The sequence below is a fragment of the Zonotrichia leucophrys genome, unplaced genomic scaffold (genome assembly GCF_028769735.1).
Source record: "Zonotrichia leucophrys gambelii isolate GWCS_2022_RI unplaced genomic scaffold, RI_Zleu_2.0 Scaffold_553_33452, whole genome shotgun sequence".
NCBI lineage: Eukaryota > Metazoa > Chordata > Aves > Passeriformes > Passerellidae > Zonotrichia > Zonotrichia leucophrys.
Genome location: NW_026992758.1, coordinates 304 through 22632, shown reverse-complemented (window position 1 = coordinate 22632; position 22329 = coordinate 304). Strand labels below are relative to the sequence as shown.

The 22329-nt window shown below is 55.0% G+C and overlaps 1 protein-coding gene across 1 annotated transcript; it reads right to left on the bottom strand.

The window, feature by feature from the left end:
- Positions 1–432: 432 nt before the first annotated feature.
- On the bottom strand, positions 433–20403 carry LOC135441813 (2-hydroxyacyl-CoA lyase 2-like; the record flags this gene model as incomplete). The annotated part of the gene is made up of 10 exons (XM_064701362.1): positions 433–765; positions 1805–1910; positions 3107–3178; positions 3734–3804; positions 5691–5860; positions 9002–9116; positions 13334–13468; positions 14280–14416; positions 16012–16109; positions 20304–20403. Coding segments are annotated over 10 exons (1249 nt in total), but the record flags the coding sequence as incomplete, so codon positions are not given.
- Between the last annotated feature and the right edge of the window lie 1926 nt (positions 20404–22329).

Below are 22329 nucleotides of genomic sequence, written 5' to 3'. Positions count from 1 at the left end.
ACCTGATGGCTCTTGGGGACATTCGATGACACTCTGTGACCCTTGGGGACACTCAATGACCCTTGGTGACCCTTGGGGACATTCGATGACACTCAATGACACTTGGGGACCCGTGGTGACCCTTGGGGACACTGAATGACCACTCAGGACCCTTGGGGACTCTTGGGGACACTCAGTGACAATCGATGACACTCTGGTGACATCTGGGGCCCTTGGGGACACCTGGTGACACTTGGGGATATTTGATGACAGTGACCCTTGGGGACCCTTGGGGACACTCAATGACCCTTGGGGCCACCTGGTGACACTTGAGGACACTTGGAGACACTCGATGACACTCAGGACCCTTGGGAACACTCAATGACCTTTGGGGACACTTGGGGACTCTTGGGGACACTCAGTGACGCTCAATGACACAAAACGACACTCAAAGAGATTTGGTGACACTCTGTTGACCCTTGACGACACTCTGGTGACCCTTGGTGACACTCTGGTGACACTCTGGTGTCCCCGGTGTCCCTCAGACGGACACGGAGCCCTGCCGGAAGTCGCTGGGCCCCAGGAGGGCGTTGACGAGCACGGGGTGGCCGCGGTGGCACTCGGCCTGGGCCGCCCTCAGCACGGCCGCCACCCTGTCCTCGATGTCCCCAAGGCTGTCCCCAGGGCTGTCCCCAATGCTGTCCCCAACGCTGTCCCCTGTGCTGTCCCCAGGGCTGTCCAGGATGAAGCCGCGCCCGCCCAGAGCTTCTGCCACCTTGTGGTAATCTGGGGACACACGGGTGGCACTGTCACCTCCATGGGGACATACGGGTGGCACTGTCACCTCCATAGGGGTGGCACTGTCACCATGGGGACAGACAGGTGGCATTGTCACCACAGTGGTCAGTGGGGCAGTTGTCACTCAGTGGTCACTCAGTGGTTATGGGTCAGTCAATGGTCAGTTGGTCACTCAGTGGTCACTCAGTGGTCACTCAGTGGTCAGTGGTCACTCACCGCTGTAGGCCAGCCCGCAGCCCACGGCGCTGCCCAGCAGGGGGAGCTGCTGTGCCTGGCTATGGGGCACTCAGTGGTCAGTCAATGGTCACTGTGGGTCAGTGGTCGGTGGTCACTCAGTGGTCACTCAGTGGTCACTCAGCAGTCAGTGGTCAGTTGGTCAGTGGTCACTCAGTGGTCACTCACCGCTGTAGGCCAGCCCGCAGCCCACGGCACTGCCCAGCAGGGGGAGCTGCTGTGCCTGGCTATGGGGCAGTCAGTGCTCACTGTGGGTCACTCAGTGGTCACTCAGTGGTCAGTTGGTCACTCAGTGGTCACTCAGTGGTCAGTGGTCACTCAGTGGTCAGTGGTCACTCAGTGGTCAGTTGGTCAGTGGTCACTCACCGCTGTAGGCCAGCCCGCAGCCCACGGCGCTGCCCAGCAGGGGGAGCTGCTGTGCCTGGTTATGGGGCAGTCAGTGGTCAGTCAGTGGTCACTATGGGTCAGTGGTCACTGTGGGTCAGTTATGGGTCAGTCAGTGGTCACTCAGCAGTGAATGGTCAGTTGGTCACTGGTCACTCAGTGGTCACTCAGTGGTCACTCACCGCTGTAGGCCAGCCCGCAGCCCACGGCGCTGCCCAGCAGGGGGAGCTGCTGTGCCTGGTTATGGGGCACTCAGTGGTCACTCAGTGGTCACTATGGGTCAGTTATGGGTCAGTCAGTGGTCAGTTGGTCAGTTGGTCACTCAGTGGTCACTCAGTGGTCACTCAGCAGTGAATGGTCAGTGGTCTCTATGGGTCAGTTGGTCAGTGGTCACTCAGTGGTCACTCACCGCTGTAGGCCAGCCCGCAGCCCACGGCGCTGCCCAGCAGGGGGAGCTGCTCGCGGCTGATCTGGGTCCAGCCGGCGTCGTTGCCAACCAGGGCGATGACGGGGACCTGGGGACAGGGGACAGACAGAGTGACACGGGGACAGACAGAGTGACACAGGGACAGACAGAGTGACACGGGGACAGACAGAGTGACACAGGGACCTGGGGACAGGGGACAGACAGAGTGACACAGGGACAGACAGAGTGACACGGGGACAGACAGAGTGACACGGGGACAGACAGACAGGGGACAGACAGAGTGACAGGGGACAGACAGAGTGACACAGGGACAGACAGAGTGACACAGGGACACGTACAGGGACCTGGGGACAGGGGACAGACAGAGTGACACTGGGGCAGACAGAGTGACACTGGGACAGACAGAGAGACACAGGGACACGTACAGGGACCTGGGGACAGGGGACAGACAGAGTGACACGGGGACACATACAGGGACATGGGGACAGGGGACAGACAGAGTGACACTGATGGGACAAGGGACAGAGTGACACTGGGACAGACAGAGTGACACAGGGACACGGGGACAGGGGACAGACAGAGTGACACTGGGACAGACAGAGTGACACAGGGACAGAGAGAGCGACACGGGGACAGACAGAGTGACACGGGGACAGACAGAGTGACACGGGGACACAGGGACAGACAGAGTGACACAGGGACCTGGGGACACAGACAGAGTGACACTGGGACAGGGACCTGGGGACACAGGGGGGGACAGAGTGACAGAGGGACATGGGGACAGGGGACAGACAGAGTGACACAGGGACGTAGGGACACAGGGGGGGACAGACAGAGTGACACAGGGACAGACAGAGTGACACAGGGACAGACAGAGTGACACAGGGACACGCACAGGGACATGGGGACAGACAGAGTGACACTGATGGGACAGGGACATGGGGACATGAGGACACGGGGACAGCAGGGACACAGGACACAGTGACACAGCTGGGACAGGGACAGGGACACAGACAGGGACAAAGTGACACAGATGGGACAGGGACCTGGGGACAAGGGGACACAGGGACAGTGACAATAACAGTGACAATGACAGTGCCAAGCACAGGTAACAAGGACAATGAGAGGTGACAATGACAGTGACACAATGACAATGACATGGCGACAGTGATGATGACAGTGACAATGACACAATGATGGTGACAGTGACAGTGACAATGACAGGTAACAGGTGACAGTGACACAGTGACAATGACACGGTGACAATGACACAGTGACAGTGACCTTGTGGCGCACGAAGGTGTCGAACTCCATCAGGCTGAAGCCCAGGGAGCCGTCCCCGAACAGGACCCACACCTGGCAGTGTCACCAAATGTCACCCAGTGTCACCCAGTGCCACCCATGGGTGGCCCTGGGGACCCTCTGACCCCTCCAATGTCCCCATTGTCCCCCTCAATGTCCCCCTCCCCTCCACACCCCCTGACCCTGATGTCCTCCCATGTCCCCAATGCCCCCATTCTCCAATGTCCCCATGTCCCCTCCAGTGTCCCCAATGTCCCTGATGTCCTTTTGTCCCCACAATGTCCCCGCAATGTCCTCAATGTCCCCAATCCCCCCAATGTCCCTCAATGTTCCCAAATTCCCCAAAGTCCCCCATGTCCCCATCCCCTGCAATGTCCCCAATGTCCCCAATGTCCCCAAAGTCCCCCTCCCCCAAATGTCCCCACTGCCACCACCCCCTCATCCCTCCCCATCTCCCCGATGTCCCCAATGTCCCCTCAATGTCCCCATACCCCCCCAATGTCTCCCATCTCCCAATGTCCCCTATGTCCCCACATCCCCCCATCCCCCAATGTCCCCATGTCCCCTCAATGTCCCCCCCAGTGTCCCCATGTCCCCCCCAGGTGTCACCTCAGCCTCGGGCCGGCAGAGTTTGGCCCCGAGCGCGAATCCTCCGCCCACGCCCAGTGTGCCAAAGGGACCTGAGGGGACAATGGGGACATTGGGGACATCAGGGGACACAGGGACATCAGGGGACAGCAGTGCCAAAGGGACCTGAGGGGACATGGGGACATTGGGGACATCAGGGGACATCAGTGCCAAAGGGACCTGAGGGACAATGGGACATCAGGGGACATCAGGGACAACAGGGACAGAGGGGACACAGGGGACAGCAATGTCAAAGGGACCTGAGGAAACACAGGGACACTGGGGACATCAGGGACACCCCACAGGGGACAGTGGGGACACTGAGGACATGACAGGACATCGCTGCCACCGGGGACAGCAGGGACATCGGTGCCACCCCCCTGGCCGTGTCCCCGCCGGTTCCTGTGTGTCCCTGCGTGTCCCCACATGCTCTGGCCCTGTCCCCAAGCTGTCCCCACATGTCCCTATGGGGCCTGGCCCTGTCACCACATGGTCTGGCCATGTCCCCTCAGTGTCCCATCAGTGTCCCCTCAGTGTCCCTTGGTGGGGGTGGCTCTGTCCCCAGGTGTCCCCAGGTGTCCCCAGGTGTCACTTACCTGGCTCCATCCAGCCCTGTGGCTGTCGAGGTATCACGGTGTATGGCACTGTTCCCAATGCCCCCAGTGTCCCCAATGTCCCCAACATCCCCAATGTCCCCAAATGTCCCCAATGTCACCATACTCGGGTCCATCCAGCCCCGGGGCTGCCGTGGCCGCACCGTGTACGCCGCTGTCCCCAATGTCCCCATTGTCCCCAATCCCCCCATTGTCCCCAGTGTCCCCAATGTCCCCAATCCCCCCAGTGTCCCCAACTCCCCCAGTGTCCCCAGTGTCCCATACCCGGGTCCATCCAGCCCCGGGGCTGCCGTGGCCGCACCGTGTACGCCGCTGTCCCCACTGTCCCCAGTGTCCCATCAGTGTCCCCATTGTCCCCAGTGTCCCACCAATGTCCCCAGTGTCCCCAATCCCCCCAATGTCCCCAACTCCCCCAGTGTCCCCATTGTCCCCAATGTCCCCAATGTCCCATCAATGTCCCCATTGTCCCATACCCGGGTCCATCCACCCTCGGGGCTGCCGTGGCCGCACCGTGTACGCCGCTGTCCCCAGTGTCCCCAGTGTCCCCAATCCCCCAATGTCCCCAATCCCCCATTGTCCCCAGTGTCCCCAATCCCCCCAGGTGTCCCCAGTGTCACCATACCCGGGTCCATCCAGCCCCGTGGCTGCCGTGGCCACACCGTGTACGCCGCTGTCCCCAATCCCCCCAGTGTCCCCAATGTCCCCATTGTCCCATCAATGTCCCCAATGTCCCCATTGTCCCCAGTGTCCCCAATGTCCCCAGTGTCCCCAGTGTCCCCAATGTCCCCAATCCCCCCAGTGTCCCTCACCAGGGTCCATCCACCCTCGTGGCTGCCGTGGCCGCACCGTGTACGCCGCCGTCCCCATTGTCCCCAGTGTCCCCAATGTCCCCAATCCCCCCAGTGTCCCCAACTCCCCCAGTGTCCCCAATGTCCCTCACCAGGGTCCATCCACCCTCTGGGCTGCCGTGGCCGCACCGTGTACGCCGCTGTCCCCAGTGTCCCCAACTCCCCCCCAATGTCCCCAGTGTCCCATCAGTGTCCCCAATCCCCCCATTGTCCCCATTGTCCCCAATGTCCCCAATCCCCCCCAATGTCCCCAATGTCCCCAGTGTCCCTCACCAGGGTCCATCCATCCCCGGGGCTGCCGTGGCCGCACCGTGTACGCCGCCGTCCCCAATGCCCCCAATGTCCCCAATGTCCCCAATGTCCCTTACCCGGGTCCATCCATCCCCGGGGCTGCCGTGGCCGCACCGTGTACGCCGCTGTCCCCAATGTCCCATCAATGTCCCCAATGTCCCTGCAGTGTCCCCAATGTCCCCATACCCGGGTCCATCCATCCCCGGGGCTGCCGTGGCCGCACCGTGTACGCCGCCGTCCCCACGAAGTCGCCGCCGTCGGCCACCAGCAGGCAGTGGGGGGGCAGCAGCCGGTCCAGCGCCCGCAGCAGCGCCAGCGGGTTCAGGTGGCACGGGGGGGGCACCGCGGCCTTGGCACTGCGGGGTCGGGGCCAAAATAAACCAAATCTGGGGGTTCCGAACCCAAAAACCCCAAACTGGGGGTTCTGAACCCAAAAACCCCAAATCTGGGGGTTCCGAACCCAAAAACCCCAAATCTGGGGGGTGTGAACACAAAAACCCCAAACTGGGGAGTGTGAACACAAAGATCCCAAACTGGGGGGTGTGAACACAAAAATCCCCCAAAAAAGGGGAATGAACCCAAAAAATCCCAAACTGGGAGGTGTGAACACAAAAACCCCAAACTGGGGGTTCTGAACCCAAAAACCCCAAATCTGGGGGTTCCGAACCCAAAAACCCCAAATCTGGGGGGTGTGAACACAAAAATCCCAAACTGGGGGGTGTGAACACAAAAATCCCCCAAAAAAGGGAATGAACCCAAAAAATCCCAAACTGGGAGGTGTGAACCCAAAAATCCCAAATCTGGGGGTTCTGAACCCAAAAACCCCAAACTGGGGGTTCTGAACCCAAAAACCCCAAATCTGGGGGGTGTGAACGCAAAAATCCCAAACTGGGGGTTCTGAACCCAAAAACCCCAAACTGGGGGGTGTGAATGGAAAAATCACAAAAAAATCCCCCCAAAAAAGGGGAATGAACCCAAAAATCCCAAACTGGGGGTTCTGAACCCAAAACCCCCAAATCTGGGGGTTCTGAACCCAAAAACCCCAAACTGGGGAGTGTGAACACAAAAATTCCCCCAAAAAAAGGGGAATGAACCCAAAAATCCCAAACTGGGGGTTCTGAACCTAAAAACCCCAAATCTGGGGGTTCTGGACCCAAAAATCCCAAACTGGGGGGTGTGAACGCAAAAATCCCAAACTGGGGGGTGTGAACACAAAAATCCCCCAAAAAAAAACCCAAAAAAGGGGAATGAACCCAAAAATCCCAAACTGGGGGGTGTGAACACAAAAATCCCAAAAAAATCCCCCCAAAAAAGGGAATGAACCCAAAAATCCCAAACTGGGGGTTCTGAACCCAAAAACCCAAACTGGAGGGTGTGAACACAAAAATCCCCCAAAAAAGGGGAATGAACCCAAAAATCCCAAACTGGGGGTGTGAACACAAAAATCCCCCAAAAAAGGGGAATGAACCCAAAAATCCCAAACTGGGGGGGTCTGAGCCCAGGGCACGGGGAGGGGCACCGCGGCCTTGGCCCTGCGGGGTCGGAGCCAAACAAACCCAAATCTGGGGGTTCCGAACCCAAAAACCCCAAACTGGGGGGTGTGAACACAAAGATCCCAAACTGGGGGGTGTGAACACAAAAATCCCCCAAAAAAGGGGAATGAACCCAAAAATCCCAAACTGGGGACTGTGAACACAAAAATCCCCCCAAAAAAAAACCCCCAAAAAAGGGCAATGAACCCAAAACCCCAAACTGGGGGGGTCTGAGCCCAGGGCATGGGGGGGGCACCGCGGCCTCGGCCCTGCGGGGACGGAAAACGAAAATCCCGAATTTGGGGGTTCTGAACCCAAAAACCCCAAAACCCCCCCAGGGCCGGTGGGGAAGGGGCTGCGATGCCCCCAAACCTGGGAATGGGATCCCCCAAATGTCCCCATCCCTGTCCCTCTGTCCCCCTGTCCCTCTGTCCCCGTGTCCGTCTGTCCATCTGTCCGTCCCTCACCGGTTCAGCCGTTCCCTGTCCCTGTGTCCTCTCTGTCCCCATCCCTGTCCCTCTGTCCATTTGTCCGTCTGTCCCCCCCTGCCATCCATCTGTCCGTCCCTCACCGGTTCAGTCGCTCCCTGTCCCTCTGTCCCTTCCCCTGTCCCCTCTGTCCGTCTGTCCATCTCTCACCAGTTCAGCAGCTCCACATCCCTGTTTCTCTGTCCCCATGTCCATCTGTCCGTCTGTCCCTGTGTCTCAGTGTCCCTCTGTCCCCCCTGCTGTCCCTCCTGTGTCCGTCTGTCCGTCCCTCACCTGTTCAGCTGCTCCCTGTCCCTGTGTCCGTTCTGTCCCTCTGTCCCCCCCCCCGTCCGTCTGTCCGTCCCTCACCGGTTCAGCCTCTCCTTGTCCCCATCCCTGTCCCCCTGTCCCCATCCCGTGTCCGTCTGTCCATCTCACTGCTTCAGCCGCTCCCCATCCCTGTCCCCCGTCCCTCTGTCCCTGTCCCCCCTCCCCCGTCCCCCCCCCCCCCCCCGTGTCCATCTGTCCGTCCCTCACCGGTTCAGACACTCCCTGTCCCTGTGTCCCTCTGTCCGTCTGTCCCCCCCCGTGTTTGTCTGTCCCTCTCTCACCGGTTCAGCCGCTCCCCATCCCTGTCCCCCTGTCCGTCTGTCCCCCCCGTGTCCGTCTGTCCGTCCCTCACCAATTCTGCCACTCTTGTCCCCATCCCTGTCCCCCTGTCCGTCTGTCCCCCCCTATCCCCCCCTGTCCTCCTGTCCCCATTCCCGTGTCTGTCTGTCCGTCCCTCACCGGTTCTGCCGCTCCCTGTCCCCCTGTCCCCTGTGTCCCTCTGTCTCCCCCGTGTCCGTCTGTCCGTCCCTGTCCGTCTGTCCCCATTCCCGTGTCCGTCCGTCCCCCCCGTGTCCCCGTGTCCGTCTGTCCGTCCGTCACTGGTTCAGCCGCTCCCTGTCGCTGTGTCCCCTCTGTCCCATCTCTGTCCCTCTGTCCGTCTGTCTGTCTGTCCTTCCCTGCCATCCGTCTGTCCCTCTCTCACCAGTTCAGTCGCTCCCTGTCCCCCTGTCCCCTGTGTCCCCCTGTCCCCATCCCGTGCCCGTCTGTCCCCGTGTCCGTCCGTCCGTCCCTGTCCATCTGTTCCCATCCCGTGTCCGTCCGTCCCCGTGTCTGTCTGTCCGTCCCTGTCCATCTGTCCCCATCCCGTGTCCGTCCGTCCCCGTGTCCGTCCGTCCGTCCCTGTCCATCTGTTCCCATCCCGTGTCCGTCCGTCCCCGTGTCCGTCTGTCCCCCCCGTGTCCCCGTGTCTGTCTGTCCGTCCCTCACCGGTTCTGCCGCTCCTGTCCCCATCCCTGTCCCCCCCGTGTCCCCGTGTCCGTCTGTCCCAGTGTCTTTCTGTCCCCCCGTGGTCCCTCTGTCCCCCTGTCCCCATCCCATGTCCGTCTGTCCGTCACTGTCCGTCCATCCCGTGTCCGTCCGTCCCCGTGTCCGTCCGTCCGTCCCTCACCGGTTCTGCCGCTCCTTCTCCTCCTCCGCCTCCCGCAGCCGCTGCAGCCACGGCCGGGGGCAGCTGAACCCGGGCAGGCTCCGCGACAGCGCCACCAGCAGGGACGCGGGGTCACCTGGGGGGAATGTCACCCAAATGTCACCCAAATGTCACCACAGCGCCACCAGCAGCGACGCGGGGTCACCTGGGGGGACACCAATGTCACCCAATGTCACCAAATGTCACCAAATGTCACCCCAGCGCCACCAGCAGGGACGCGGGGTCACCTGGGGGGACATCAATGTCACCAAATGTCACCAAATGTCACCAAATGTCACCACAGCGCCACCAGCAGGGACACAAGGTCACCTGGGGGACAGAAATGTCACCAATGTCACCCAAAGTGTCACCAGCAGGGACGCGGGGTCACCTGGGGACACAGAAATGTCACCAAATGTCACCAAATGTCACCAAATATCATCAAATATCACCAGGGACCCCACAGCGCCACCAGCAGGGACACAGGGTCACCTAAGGGGAATGGCACCAAATGTCACCAAATGTCACCAAATGTCACCACAGTGCCACCAGCAGTGACGCGGGGTCACCTGCAAGAATGTCACCAAATGGCACCAAATGTCACCAGGAGACCCCAAAGTGCCACCAAGGCACCCCAAAGGGACACCAGCAGGGACACAGGGTCACCTGGGGGACAGAAATGTCACCAAATGTCACCCAAATGTCACCCAAATGTCACCAAATGTCATCAAATGTCACCAGGGACCCCACAGCGCCACCAGCAGGGACACAGGGTCACCTGAGGACACAGAAATGTCACCAAATGTCACCAGGGGACCCCAAAGTGTCATCAACGCACCCCAAAGGGACACCAGCAGGGATGTGGGGTCACCTGGGGACATCAATGTCACCAAATGGCACCAAAATGTCACCAAATGTCACCCAAAGTGTCACCAAGGACCCCACAGCGCCACCAGCAGGGACGCGGGGTCACCTGCAGGAATGTCACCAAATGTCACCAGGGGACCCCAAAGTGTCACCAAGGCACCCCAAACCAGCTCAGTTCCATCCCAAAACTGCCTCATTCTGACCCCAAACCAGTTCCTTTGTGTCCCCAATGTCCCCATTTGTGTCCCCACTGTCCCCAAGGTCCCTCACCCTGCATTAACAGAACACACCAGAATTCAGCACCAGCTGCGCTCAGTCGCGGTTTGACCCAAAACCGCCTCATTTTAACCCCAAACTGGTTCATTCTGACCCCAAACCGGTTCATTTGTGTCCCCAATGTCCCCATTTGTGTCCCAATGTCCCCATTTGTGTCCCCAAAGTCCCCAAGGTCCCTCACCCTGCACGGCCAGCTGCAGTTTCCAGAACACGTCAGGTCCTGGTTTGACCCAAAACCGCCTCATTTTAACCCCAAAACCGCCTCATTCTGACCACAAACTGGTTCATTCTGACCCCAAACCGGTTGATTTGTGTCCCCAGTGTCCCCAAGGTCCCTCACCCTGCACGGCCAGCCGTGGTTTCCAGAAGCCGTCGGGTCATGATTTGACCCAAAATTGCCTCATTTTAACCCCAAAACTGCCTCATTCTGACCCCAAACCGGTTCCTTTGTGTCCCCAAAGTTCCCATTTGTGTCCCCAAAGTCCCCATTTGTGTCCCCAAGGTCCCCAAGGTCCCCTCACCCTCCATTTCCAGAAGATGTCAGAATTCCTCAGCAGCTGCTCCTGGTCACGGTTTGACCCAAAACCGCCTCATTTTAACCCCAAACCAGCTCATTCTGACCCCAAAACCGCCTCATTTTAACCCCAAACCAGCTTATTCTGACCCCAAACCGCTTCATTCTGACCCCAAAACCGCCTCATTTTAACCCCAAAATTGCCCCATTCTGATCCCAAACTGGATCCTTTTGACCCCAAACTGGTTCATTCTGACCCCAAACCGATTGATTTGTGTCCCAGAGCCCCTCACCCTGCACGGCCAGCCGCGGTTTCCAAAACACATTGGGTTGCGGTTTGACCCAAACTTGCCTCATTTTAACCCCAAAACCGCCTCATTCTGACCCCAAACTGGTTCATTTGTGTCCCCAGTGCCCCCATTTGTGCCCCCACTGTCCCAAAGGTCCCTCACCCTGCATGGCCAGCTGCCATTTCCAGAAGACATCGGGTCACGGTTTGACCCAAAACTGTCTCATTTTAACCCAAAACCGCCTCATTCTGATCCCAAACTGGTTCATTCTGACCCCAAACCGATTGATTTGTGTCCCAGAGCCCCTCACCCTGCCCGGCCAGCCGGGGCTTCCAAAAGACGTTGGGTCGCGGTTTGACCCAAACTTGCCTCATTTTAACCCCAAAACCGCCTCGTTCTGACCCCAAACCGGTTCCTTTGTGTCCCCACTGTCCCCATTTGTGTCCCCACTGTCCCTCACCCTGCCCGACCAGCCGGGGTTTCCAGAACACGTCCGAGTTCCTCAGCAGCTGCTCCCAGTTCCGGTTTGACCCAAAACTGCCTCATTTTAGCCCCAAAACCGCCTCATTTTAACCCAAAACCGCCTCGTTCTGACCCCAAACCGGTTCCTTTGTGTCCCCAGTGTCCCCTCAGCCCTCACCCAGCACGGCCAGCCGCGGTTTCCAGAACACGTCCAAGTTCCTCAGCAGCTGCTCCCGGTTCTGGTTTGACCGAAAACCGCCTCATTTTAACCCCAAAACTGCCTCATTCTGACCCCAAACTGGTTCATTCTGACCCCAAACCAGTTGATTTGTGTTGCCACTGTCCCCATTTGTGTCCCCAAAGTCCCCATTTGTGTCCCCACTGTCCCCAAGGTCCCTCACCCTGCCCGGCCAGCCGCGGTTTCCAAAACACATTGGGTCACGGTTTGACCCAAAACCGCCTCATTTTAACCCCAAAACCGCCTCGTTCTGACCCCAAACCGGCTCATTCTGAGGCCAAACCGGTTCATTTGTGTCCCCAAGGTCCCCGAGCCCCTCACCCTGCATGGCCAGCCACCGTTTCCAGAAGACATCGGGTCACGGTTTGACCCAAAACTGTCTTATTTTAACCCCAAAACCGCCTCGTTCTGACCCCAAACCAGTTCATTCTGACCCCAAACCGGTTCCTTTGTGTCCCCAAAGTCCCCATTTGTGTCCCCAATGTCCCCATTTGTGTCCTCAATGTCCCCACTGTCCCTCACCCTCCATTTCCAGAAGATGTCAGAATTCCTCAGCAGCTGCTCCCGGTCACGGTTTGACCCAAAACCGCCTCATTTTAACCCAAAACCGCCTCGTTCTGACCCCAAACCGGTTCATTCTGACCCCAAACTGGTTGATCTGTGTCCCCAGTGTCCCCATTTGTGTCCCCACTGTCCCTGAGCCCCTCACCCTGCATGGCCAGCCACCGTTTCCAGAAGACATCGGGTCACGGTTTGACCCAAAACTGTCTTATTTTAACCCCAAAACCGCCTCATTCTGACCCCAAACCGGTTCATTTGTGTCCCCAGTGCCCCCATTTGTGTCCCCAGTGTCCCCATTTGTGTCCCCAGTGTCCCCAAGGTCCCTCACCCTGCACGGCCAGCCGTGGTTTCCAGAAGCCGTTGGGTCATGATTTGACCCAAAATTGCCTCATTTTAACCCCAAAACTGCCTCGTTCTGATCCCAAACCGGTTCATTCTGACCCCAAACCGGTTCATTTGTGTCCCCAGTGTCCCCATCTGTGTCCCCAAAGTCCCCATTTGTGTCCCCAATGTCCCCATTTGTGTCCTCAATGTCCCCAAGGTCCCCTCACCCTCCATTTCCAGAAGATGTCAGAATTCCTCAGCAGCTGCTCCCGGTCACGGTTTGACCCAAAACCGCCTCATTTTAACCCCAAAACCGCCTCGTTCTGACCCCAAACCGCTTCATTCTGACCCCAAAACCGCCCCTCATTTTAACCCCAAAATTGCCCCATTCTGATCCCAAACTGGTTCATTCTGACCCCAAACCAGTTCCTTTGTGTCCCAGAGCCCCTCACCCTGCACGGCCAGCCGGGGTTTCCAAAAGACATTGGGTCATGGTTTGACCCAAACTTGCCTCATTTTAACCCCAAAACTGCCTCATTCTGACCCCAAACCGGTTCCTTTGTGTCCCCACTGTCCCCGTTTGTGTCCCCAATGTCCCTCACCCTGCCCGACCAGCCGGGGTTTCCAGAACACGTCCGAGTTCCTCAGCAGCTGCTCCCAGTTCCGGTTTGACCCAAAATCGCCTCATTTTAGCCCCAAAACCGCCTCATTTTAACCCAAAACCGCCTCGTTCTGACCCCAAACCGGTTCCTTTGTGTCCCCAATGTCCCCTCGCCCCTCACCCAGCACGGCCAGCCGCGGTTTCCAGAACACGTCCGAGTTCCTCAGCAGCTGCTCCCGGTTCCGGTTCACGGCCACCACGGCGGTGCCGCGGCCGAAGAGGCGCCCGTAGGAGAGGCGGAAATCGCACACGGTGCCTGTGGGGACAGGGGGGCACCGGGGGACGGGGGTGTCCCCAATGTGTCCCCGGGGTGTCCCCAATGTGTCCCCAATGTGTCCCCAGGGTGTCCCCAGGTGTCTCCAATGTGTCCCCAGGGTGTCCCCAGGGTGTCCCCATTGTCCCCAGGGTGTCCCCAGTGTGTCCCCAGGGTGTCCCCAGGGTGTCCCCACTGTCCCCAGGGTGTCCCCCATGTGTCCCCAATGTCCCCAGGGTGTCCCCAGGGTGTCCCCAAGGTGTCCCCAAGGTGTCCCCAAGGTGTCCCCAAGGTGTCCCCACTGTCCCCAAGGTGTCCCTAAGGTGCCCCAGGGTGTCCCCGGGGTGTCCCCAAAGTGTCCCCACTGTCCCCATGGTGTCCCCAAGGTGTCCCCAGGGTGTCCCCAGGGTGTCCCCGGGGTGTCCCCAGGGTGTCCCCACTGTCCCCATTGTCCCCAGGGTGTCCCCAGGGTGTCCCTAAGGTGTCCCCAAGGTGTCCCCAATGTGTCCCCAGAGTGTCCCCAATGTGTCCCCAATGTGTCCCCAGGGTGTCCCCAGGGTGTCCCCAGGGTGTCCCCACTGTCCCCAGGGTGTCCCCAAGGTGTCCCCAATGTGTCCCCAGGGTGTCCCCACTGTCCCCAGGGTGTCCCCACTGTCCCCAAGGTGTCCCCAATGTGTCCCCACTATCCCCAGGGTGTCCCCACTGTCCCCAGGGTGTCCCCAGGGTGTCCCCACGGTGTCCCCACTGTCCCCAAGGTGTCCCCAATGTGTCCCCAGGGTGTCCCCAGGGTGTCCCCACTGTCCCCAGGTGTCACCTGCCAGCAGCACCAGGTCCGCGTCCCTCAGGGCGTCCCTGCGGTTCTGCCGCAGCAGGAGGGGGCACTGGGGGGGCAGCAGCCCCCGCGCGGCCCCGCCCAGGTAGCAGGGGAGGCCCAGGGCCTGCAGGGCCGCGCTGGGGGGAGGGCACGGTGACACCAAACCGGATCCGTTCGGCCCCAAAGTGACCCCAAACCGGCTCCGTTCGGCCCCAAAGTGACCCCAAACCCGCTCCGTTCGGCCCCAAAGTGACCCCAAACCGGCTCCGTTCGGCCCCAAAGTGACCCCAAACCGGCTCCGTTCGGCCCCAAACTGACCCCAAACCCGCTCCGTTCGGCCCCAAAGCGGCCCCAAACCAGCTCCATTTGGCCCCAAACCGGCTCCGTTTGGCCCAAACTGGGTCTCAAAACCGGCTCCATTTTCCCCAAACTGGGTCTCAAAACCGGCTCCATTTGGCCCCAAACTGGCTCAGTTCAGTCCCAAACTGGCCCCAAAACCGGCTCAGTTTGACCCCAAACTGGCCCCAAATGGGCTCCATTTGGCCCCAAACTGGGTCTCAAAATCACCTTCATTTGGCCCCAAACTGGCCCCAAAACCGGCTCAGTTTGGCCCCAAACTGGCCCCAAAACCGGCTGCATTTGGCCCCAAATTGGTTCCATTTGGCCCCAAACTGGCCCCAAAACCGGCTCCATTTGGCCCCAAACTGGCTCCATTTGGCCCCAAACTGGCTCCATTTGGCCCCAAACCGGCCCCAAACCGGCTCCATTTGGCCCCAAACTGGCCCCAAACTGGCTCCATTTGGCCCCAAACTGGCCCCAAACCGGCTCCATTTGGCCCCAAACTGGCTCAGTTCAGCCCCAAACTGGCCCCAAAACCGGCTCAGTTTGGCCCCAAACTGGCCCCAAATCTGGCTCCATTTTCCCCAAACTGGTCTCAAAATCGCCTTCATTTGGCCCCAAACTGGCTCAGTTCAGCCCCAAACTGGCCCCAAAACCAGCTCAGTTTGGCCCCAAACTGGCCCCAAAACCGGCTCCAAACTGGCCCCAAACTGGCTCAGTTCAGCCCCAAACTGGCCCCAAATCTGGCTCCATTTTCCCCAAACTGGGTCTCAAAATCGCCTTCATTTGGCCCCAACGGTTCAGTTCGGCCCCAAACTGGCCCCAAACTGGCTCAGTCTGGCCCCAAATTGGCCCCAAACCGGCTCCGTTTGGCCCCAGACTGGCCCCAAACCGGCTCCATTTGGCCCCAAACCGGCTCCAGCCAGGTCCATCCCAGTCCTAGCTAATCCCCTCCCAGCCCATCCCAGTTTATCCCAGTCCCTCTCAGTCCCCTCCCACTATAACCCAGTCCCCTCCCAATCTCCCCCAGTTGCTCCCCAACCCCTCCCAGTCCCTCCCAGTCCATCCCAGTCCCTCCCAGTCTATCCCAGTTCATCCCAGTCCATCCCAGTCCCTCCCAGTTCCATCCCAGTCCCTCCCAGTTCCATCCCAGTCCATCCCAGTCCATCCCAGTATAACCCAGTCCATCCCAGTCCCTCCCAGTTCCATCCCAGTCCCTCCCAGTCCCTCCCAGTCCCTCCCAGTCCCCCCCAGTCCCTCCCAGTCCATCCCAGTTCCATCCCAGTCCCTCCCAGTCCCTCCCAGTTCCATCCCAGTATATCCCAGTCCCTCCCAGTCCCTCCCAGTCCCATCCCAGTCCATCCCAGTCCCTCCCAGTCCCTCCCAGTCCCACCTCAGCTCCTCGGCGGGCGTTGGGGGCAGCAGGGCCTGGCTGCCCACGAGCAGCAGCGGCCGCTGGGCCCGGCTCAGGAGCTCCGACACCGCCTGGACCTGGAGTAACACAGAGAGACCGGGATTAACCCGGGATTGACCCGGGATTAACCCGGGATTAACCCCAACAGAGCCCGGCTCAGGAGCTCTGACACCGCCTGGACCTGCATTGAACCGGGATTGACCCGGGATTAACCCGGGATTAACCCGGGATTAAACCTGGGATTAACCCCAACAGAGCCCGGCTCAGGAGCTCTGCGACCGCCTGGACCTGCATTGAACCGGGATTGACCCGGGATTAACCCGGGATTAACGTGGGATTAACCCAGGCTTAACCCAGAGAGACCGGGATTAACCCAGGATTAACCCCAACAGAGCCCGATTTAGGAGCTCTGAGACCGCCTGGACCTGGATTACCAGAGATAGACCGGGATTAACACAGGGTTAACGTGGGATTAACCCAGGATTAACCCCAACAGAGCCCGGCTCAGGAGCTCCGAGACCTCCCGGACCTGGAGTAACCCGGGATTAACCCGGGATCAACCTGGTATTAACCCGGGATTGACACAGAGAGACCGGGATTGACCCGGGATTAACATGGGATTAACTCTAAACCAGGGTGAGACCTCCTGGACCTGGATTAACCCAGATAAACCAGGATTAACCCGGGATTAACCCAAACACAACTGAGATTAACCCAGGATTAACCCAGGATTAACCTGGGATTAATTTGGGAATAACCCGGGATTAACCCCAACAGCCCGGCTCAGGAGCTCCGACACCGCCTGGACCTGCATTAAACCGGGATTAACCCGGGATTGACACAGAGAGACCGGGATTAACCCAGGATTAACCCGGGATTAACACAGACAGACCGGGATTAACCCGGGATTAACCCCAACAGAGCCTGGCTCAGGAGCTCTGAGCATTCCTGGACCTGGAATAACCCGGGATTAACCTGGGATTAACCCAAACACAACTGAGATTAACCCGGGATTAACCCATCAGAGCCCGGCTCAGGAGCTCCGAGCATTCCTGGACCAAAGCGGGATTAACCTGGGATTAATTTAAATAGAGTGGGGGTTAACCCGGGATTAACCTGAGATTCACACAGGATTAACCCGGGATTAACCCAGACAGACCGGGATTAACCCAGGATTAACCTGGGATGAACCCGGGATTAACCCGGGATTAACTTGGGATTAACCCAAGATTAACCCAGGATTAACTCGGGATTAACCCAGGATTAACTCGGTATTAACCCAGATAAATTGGGATTAATTTAGGATTAATTTGGGATTAACCCGGGATTAACCCAGGATTGACCCAGGATTAATTTGGGATTAACCCGGGATTGACCCATCCGGGTCCGGCCTAACCCCAACCCAGGCCTGACTCCATTTGGGGTTTCTGCCCCATTTCAGTTCCCCAATATTGTTCAGTTTTCCCCCATTTTGGGTTTTCCCTGTTTGGGTTTGGGTTTCGGGGCTCTTTTTCCCTGCTTGAGTTTTCCCTATTTTGGGATATTTTGGGATTTTTTGGGGTTTCATCTCCTTTGGGATTCTGCCCCATATTTTGGAATTTTTCCCCCAAAATTTCGTCATTTTTCCCCAAATTTTGAGGTTTTTCCCTGTTTGAGTTTTCCCCATTTTGGGATTTTTTGGGGTTTCATCTCCTTTGGGATTTTGCTCCATATTTTGGGATTTTTCCCTCAAATTTCGTCATTTTTCCCCCAAATTTTGGGGTTTTTTTCCCTGTTTGTTTTCCCCATTTTGGGATATTTTGGGGTTATTTTTGGGGTTATTTTTGGGATTTTTTGGGGTTTCATCTCCTTTGGGATTCTGCCCCATATTTTGGGATTTTTCCCTCCCATTTTGAGGTTTTTCCCCCAAATTTGGGTTTTTTTCCCTGTTTGAGTTTTCCCCATTTTGGGGGATTTTTTGGGGTTTCATCTCCTTTGGGATTTTGCTCCATATTTTGGGATTTTGCCCTCCCATTTTGAAGCTTTCCCCCAAAATTTCGGTGTTTTTTCCCTCAAATGTTGGGGTTTTTTTCCCAATTTGAGGTTTTTTTGGGGTTGTTTTAGGGTTTTTGGGCTCTCACCTCTTTTGGGGTTTCCCCCCAATATTTTGGGATTTTTTTCCCCCATTTTGGGATTTTTTCCCCCAATTTTAAGGTTTTTTTCCCCATTTTTATTTTCCCCCCATTTTGGGTTTTTTGGGTTTTTTTTGGGTTTTTTTGGGGTTTTTGGGCTCTCACCTCTTTTGGGGTTTCCCCCCAATATTTTGGGATTTTTTCCCCCAATTTTGAGGGTTTTTCCCCAAATTTTGGGGTTTTTTCCCTGTTTGAGTTTTCCCCATTTTGGGATATTTTGGGGTTATTTTTGAGGTGATTTTTGGGATATTTTGGGGTTATTTTTGGGATTTTTTGGGGTTTCATCTCCTTTGGGATTTTGCTCCATATTTTGGGATTTTGCCCTCCCATTTTGAAGTTTTCCCCCCAAATTTCGGTGTTTTTTCCCTCAAATTTTGGGGTTTTTTTTCCCCCATTTTGGGGTTATTTTTGGGGATATTTTAGGGATATTTTTGGGATATTTTGGGGTGATTTTTGGGATATTTTGGGGTTATTTTTGGGGGTTTTTGGGGTTATTTTTGAGGATATTTTGGGGTTATTTTGGGATATTTTGGGGTGATTTTTGGGGTTATTTTTGGGGATATTTTGGGATATTTTTGGGGTGATTTTGGGTTATTTTGGGGTGATTTTTGGGATTTTTTGGGGTTTCATCTCCTTTGGGATTTTGCTCCACATTTTGGAATTTTTCCCCCAAAATTTCGTCATTTTTCCCCCAAATTTTGGGGTTTTTTCCCTGTTTGAGTTTTCCCCATTTTGGGATATTTTGGGGTTATTTTTGGGGTTATTTTTGGGGTTATTTTGGGGTTATTTTGGGGTTATTTTGGGGGTTATTTTGGGGTTATTTTGGGGTTTCATCTCCTTTGGGATTTTGCTCCATATTTTGGGATTTTTCCCTCCCATTTTGAAGTTTTCCCTCCAAATTTCGGTGGTTTTTTCCCCAAAATTTTGGGATTTTTTCCCCCCAAATTTTCAGGGCTTTTCCCCCAAATTTTGGGATTTTTTGGGGTTGTTTTAGGGTTTTTGGGCTCTCACCTCTTTTGGGGTTTCCCCCCAATATTTTGGGATTTTTTTCCCCCATTTTGAGGGTTTTTTCCCCATTTTTATTTTCCCCCCATTTTGGGTTTTTTGGGGTTTTTGGGCTCTCACCTCTTTTGGAGTTTCCTCCCAAATTTTAGGGTTTTTCCTCCCCAATTTTCAGTGGTTTTTTCCCCCAATTTTGAGGTTTTCCCCCAAATTTTGGGTTTTTTTCCCTGTTTGAGTTTTCCCCATTTTGGGATTTTTTGGGGTTTCATCTCCTTTGGGATTTTGCTCCATATTTTGGAATTTTTCCCCCAAAATTTCGTCATTTTTCCCCCAAATTTTGGGGTTTTTTTCCCTGTTTGTTTTCCCCATTTTGGGCTATTTTGGGGTATTTTGGGGTTATTTTTGGGGTGATTTTGGGGTATTTTGGGGTGATTTTTGGGGTTATTTTGGGGTTATTTTGGGGTTTCATCTCCTTTGGGATTTTGCTCCATATTTTGGGATTTTTCCCTCCCATTTTGAAGTTTTCCCCCCAAATTTCGGTGTTTTTCCCCAATTTTTTGGGGTTTTTTTTCCTGTTTGAGTTTTCCCCATTTTGGGATATTTTTGGGGTGATTTTGGGATATTTTTGGGGTTATTTTGGGGTTATTTTGGGGTTATTTTTGGGGTTATTTTGGGGATATTTTGGGGATATTTTGGGGATATTTTGGGGTTATTTTGGGGTTATTTTGGGATATTTTGGGGTTATTTTTTGGGTTATTTTTGGGGTTTTTTTGGGATATTTTGGGATATTTTGGGGATATTTTGGGGGTGATTTTGGGGATATTTTGGGGGTATTTTTGGGGTTATTTTTGGGATATTTTGGGGATTTTTGGGGTGATTTTGGGATATTTTGGGGTGATTTTTGGGGTGATTTTGGGGATATTTTTGGGGATATTTTAGGGATATTTTAGGATATTTTTGGGGATATTTTGGGGATATTTTGGGGTAATTTTGGGGATATTTTGGGGCTATTTTTGGGATATTTTTGGGATATTTTGGGGTTATTTTGGGGTTATTTTGGGATATTTTTGGGGTGATTTTGGTGTTTTTGTGCCTCACCTGCTGCGGGCTCGCCCTGGGGATGCTCAGCCCCAGCGGGTTCAGCTCCCGCGGCTCCCAGGCCCCCGCAAAGAGATCGCACAGGTAATTCCACAGGTACCTGAAATTGGGAATTTTATGGGGTTTTTATGGGGTTTTTGGGATTTGGGGTTTTTGTGGGGTTTGGGGATTTTTTGGAGGTTTTTTTGGTTTGATTTTTGGGGTATTTATGGGGTTTCTGTGAGGTTTTAAGGGGTTTTTGTGAGGTTTATGATGGGGTTTTTATGGGGTTTTTGGGATTTGGGGGTTTATGGGGTATTGTGGGGTTTTGGGGCTTTTTTGTGGCATTTTGGAGTTTTTTGGGTCTAATTTTTGGGGTTTTTTGGGGGGTTTTGGTGGGGTTTATGATGGGGTTTTGGGGTTTTTGTAGGGTTTTTGTGGGGTTTGGGGATCGCACAGGTAATTCCACAGGTACCTAAATTGGGGTTTTTATGGGGTTTTTATGGGATTTGGGGTTTTGTGGGGTTTTGTGGGGTTTGGGGATTTTTTGGGGTTTTTTTTGGTTTGATTTTTGGGGTATTTATGGGGTTTCTGTGAGGTTTTTCAGGGGTTTTATGAGGGATTTTCGTGAGGTTTTTATGGGGTTTTAATGGGTTTTTTTGGGATTTGGGGTTTTGTGGGGTTTTGTGGGGTTTGGGGATTTTTGGGGTTTTTTTTGCTTTGATTTTTGGGGTTTTTAGGGGGGTTTTGTGGGGTTTACAATGGGGTTTTGGGGTTTTGTAGGATTTGGGGTTTATGGGGTTTGGGGATCGCACAGGTAATTCCACAGGTACCTAAATTGGGGTTTTGGGAATTTTATGGGATTTTGGGGTTTTGTGGGGTTTTTATGGGCTTTGGGGATTTTTTGGGGATTTTTTTGCTTTGATTTTTGGGTATTTATGGGGTTTCTGTGAGGTTTTAAGAGGTTTTATGAGGGGTTTTTGTGAGGTTTTTATGGGGTTTTTATGGGGTTTTTATGGGGTTTTTTGGGGGGGTTTTATGGGGTTTTGTGGTGTTTTATGGGATTTTTGGAGTTTTTTGGGTCTGATTTTTGGGGGTTTTTAGGGGGGTTTTGGTGGGGTTTATGATGGGGTTTTGGGGTTTTTGTAGGGTTTTTGTGGGGTTTGGGGATCGCACAGGTAATTCCACAGGTACCTGAAATTTGGGGTTTTTATGGGGTTTTTATGGGGTTTGGGGTTTTGTGGGGTTTTGTGGGGTTTTGTGGGGTTTTGTGGGGTTTGGGGATTTTTTGGTGGTTTTTTTGGTTTGATTTTTGGGGTTTTTATGGGGTTTTGTGAGGTTTTAAGGGGTTTTATGAGGGATTTTCGTGAGGTTTTTATGGGGTTTTTGTGGGGTTTTTTGGGATTTGGGGTTTTATGGGGTTTTGTGGTGTTTTATGGGATTTTTGGAGTTTTTTGGGTCTAATTTTTGGGGGTTTTTAGAGGGGTTTTGGTGGGGTTGATGATGGGGTTTTGGGGTTTTTGTAGGGTTTTTGTGGGGTTTGGGGATCGCACAGGTCATTCCACAGGTACCTAAATTGGGGGATTTTATGGGATTTTTATGGGGTTTGGGGTTTTATGGGGTTTTTTGGGGTTTTATGGGGTTTGGGGATTTTTTGGGAATTTTTTTGCTTTGATTTTTGGGGTATTTATGGGGTTTCTGTGAGGTTTTATGGGGTTTTATGAGGGATTTTCATGAGGTTTTTATGGGGTTTTATGGGTTTTTTTGGGATTTGGGGTTTTATGGGGTTTTGTGGGGTTTGGGGATTTTTGGGTTTTTTTTTTTGCTTTGATTTTTGGGGTTTTTTGGGGTTTTTGTGAGGTTTTTCAGGGGTTTTATGAGGGATTTTCGTGAGGTTTTTATGGGGGTTTTATGGTTTTTTTTTGAATTTGGGGTTTTGTGGGGTTTTTATGGGGTTTTTGGGTTTTGGGGTTTTTATGGGGTTTGGGGATTTTTTGGAGGTTTTTTGGTTTGATTTTTGGGGTATTTATGGGGTTTCTGTGAGGTT